This window comes from Nematolebias whitei, chromosome 15, assembly GCF_014905685.2.
Source record: "Nematolebias whitei isolate Nwh7 chromosome 15, NemWhi1, whole genome shotgun sequence".
Taxonomy (NCBI): domain Eukaryota; kingdom Metazoa; phylum Chordata; class Actinopteri; order Cyprinodontiformes; family Rivulidae; genus Nematolebias; species Nematolebias whitei.
In genome coordinates this window covers 18,642,631-18,644,829 of record NC_056512.1, presented here as the reverse complement: position 1 = coordinate 18,644,829, position 2,199 = coordinate 18,642,631, and the positions used below count along the sequence as shown (strand labels likewise).

The 2,199-nt window shown below is 36.0% G+C and overlaps 1 protein-coding gene across 1 annotated transcript in view; it reads left to right on the top strand.

Annotated features, from left to right (window-relative positions):
• pglyrp6 (peptidoglycan recognition protein 6) overlaps window positions 1–1,880 on the top strand; it is a 7,627-nt gene extending 5,747 nt beyond the window's left edge. The window contains exon 5 of the mRNA XM_037689434.1: window positions 1,786–1,880. Within this exon, the coding sequence (XP_037545362.1) occupies window positions 1,786–1,800 (15 nt within the window). The 3' untranslated portion in view covers window positions 1,801–1,880. The remainder of the gene's footprint in view (window positions 1–1,785) is intronic.
• Window positions 1,881–2,199: the final 319 nt, after the last annotated feature.

Genomic DNA, 2,199 nt, shown 5'->3' with positions numbered 1-2,199 from the left:
GAAACGTTTCTTTTTAACAAAAAAAACGAAGTCCAGATGACATGATTCAACCTTTTTTGTTGTTATATACCTGGATGACTGAGAAAACAAACTTTGTGTACTTGTTGTAGTAATTGATGCACGGGGGGGTGGGTCAGACCAAATACTGGAGGAAAAGGTTCACATACTTTTACCATCACAAATATGTAATATTGGATCATTTTCATAAAAAAATAAATGACCAAGTATAATATTTAGTCTCATTTGTTTAACTGGGTTCTCTTTATCTACTTTTAGGACTTGTGTGAAAATCTGATGATGTTTTAGATCAAATTGATGCAGAAATATATAAAATTATAGAGTTCACAAACTTTCAAGCTCCACTGTATGTAATAAAGATTAAATGTTTTGACCAGTTTTTTATTTTATTTTATTTTTTTTACACAATTTAATGGGTCACAATTTGACAGAAGGGTTGACTGTGGTTCAGTGAATCTCTTATGTTAAAGAGAGTAATAGTACTTTGGAGAAGTATATAGAACCAGTGTTTCTTGGATTGGTGCAGTCTGGAACAAAAGAAAAAACTCTGAACACAAAACATGACATGCCAGACACCTTACAAATAATCCCACCATTTTGATTCATCTGTGGAAAATAATTAGATAATAATGATTTGGGGGCTGGGATGGGGTAGAGGCAGGGCAGCCACATCGGGATCAGAAAGTCGCAGGTTTGTCTCCCAGCCATTCCCACATGCCGTGGTGTCGCTGAGCAAAACACCCAATTCCTAACTGCTCCCTGGGCGCCTACATATCTGCCCACTGCTCCACCTGGGTGTATCTCACAAGTGATGGGTTAAATGCAGAGAACTAATTTCACCATGGTCTGAGAACAATGATGACAACACATTTCACTTTACTTTTTTAATAATCTAATAATAAAAGTCCAAACACAGCTAAGACATAAGTGGATTGCTGCCATCTTTAAACATCTCCAGTCTTAAAAAACGTTAGAATGGTACATGGGATTTGATTGAAATGGTTGTAAATTTGACAATAAATTGATATTTACATAGAATTCTGCGGGTATTTGCCAGCAGCAGCAGCTAGCTGTAGCATTTGTAGTTCATTTAGGTGTCAGGCAGGAATTTCATAAAAAATATGGTTTAATTTGGAACTGATGGTGAAATGAAGGCATAGCATTCACATCAACCATAATAAAATGTTGAAAAATTGACTTTTTAAATATTTTTTTGTCATAAATGTCTTGAATTAACGTCTATATTCATAATTTCACAGCAATTAGTTTGTCAGCAATATTAAATTTGCACAGGAAATTTGCCCCAGGCTGCACCAGAACATATGAGATACAGCTACAAAAACTTTATTGTCAAATATAAAGCAAAACAAGTCAAGAGCAGTGAAGTTCTTATTTTTCTTGCCTGATTAGCCCTCTGCAGTCAGTCAGTATTATGGGTTTTCTGCCAGAAGTGCTACAGCTAGCTGCTGCTACCTGTACTTGCACATAGGATTCCATGCAACTAACCATGTAATAGAAATGTGATGGTGGTGTGAAAAAGGTGATGAGTATTTGTATGAAATGCAGTGCAGTTTTTCTCCTGACTGAAGTTATTCAAAAAGTTGTCTACAACAGGTAAGATAATAGTTATTCATAACTTTTACATGGTAACTTACTTCAAAATGGCTGAACTATCCCTTTATTTTATGTTTAGACACTTAAGCTGTCTTGAAATTATTTTTTTCCACTCAGATAAAGAGCTTAAAGTCGGTCACGTTTGTTTTTCAGGAGGTGAAGAACTGAAAAGCATCTGGGTGAGAAGAAGAGAGGGGCTTCGATCTCAAACCACAAACAAACAATAAACAATAAATATTCTTCCTGTTCTTGTGTGTCGACCGTCTCCATGTTCTTTTAACTCTTCGACACGTGTTTGCATGAAGTTTTGAGATCACATTTATTGTAGTTTCTCTACAATGAACACCTTATTCCTGCTTTCGTTATCAAAGAGTTCTTTAAGGATTTTTAGATTTGAGTTATTTTAAAATGGATATTGGTGCAACTTAATTAGCTATTTTGGTGAAATGTATTAATAACGTCATGCATGAGCTCATACGTTGTTATGCACTCTGTTAGCACACTGAGTAAGGGAGTGGTGGCGCAGAGGTGAGGAACCAGCCCAGAACTACACGGGAGGAGCTGGTC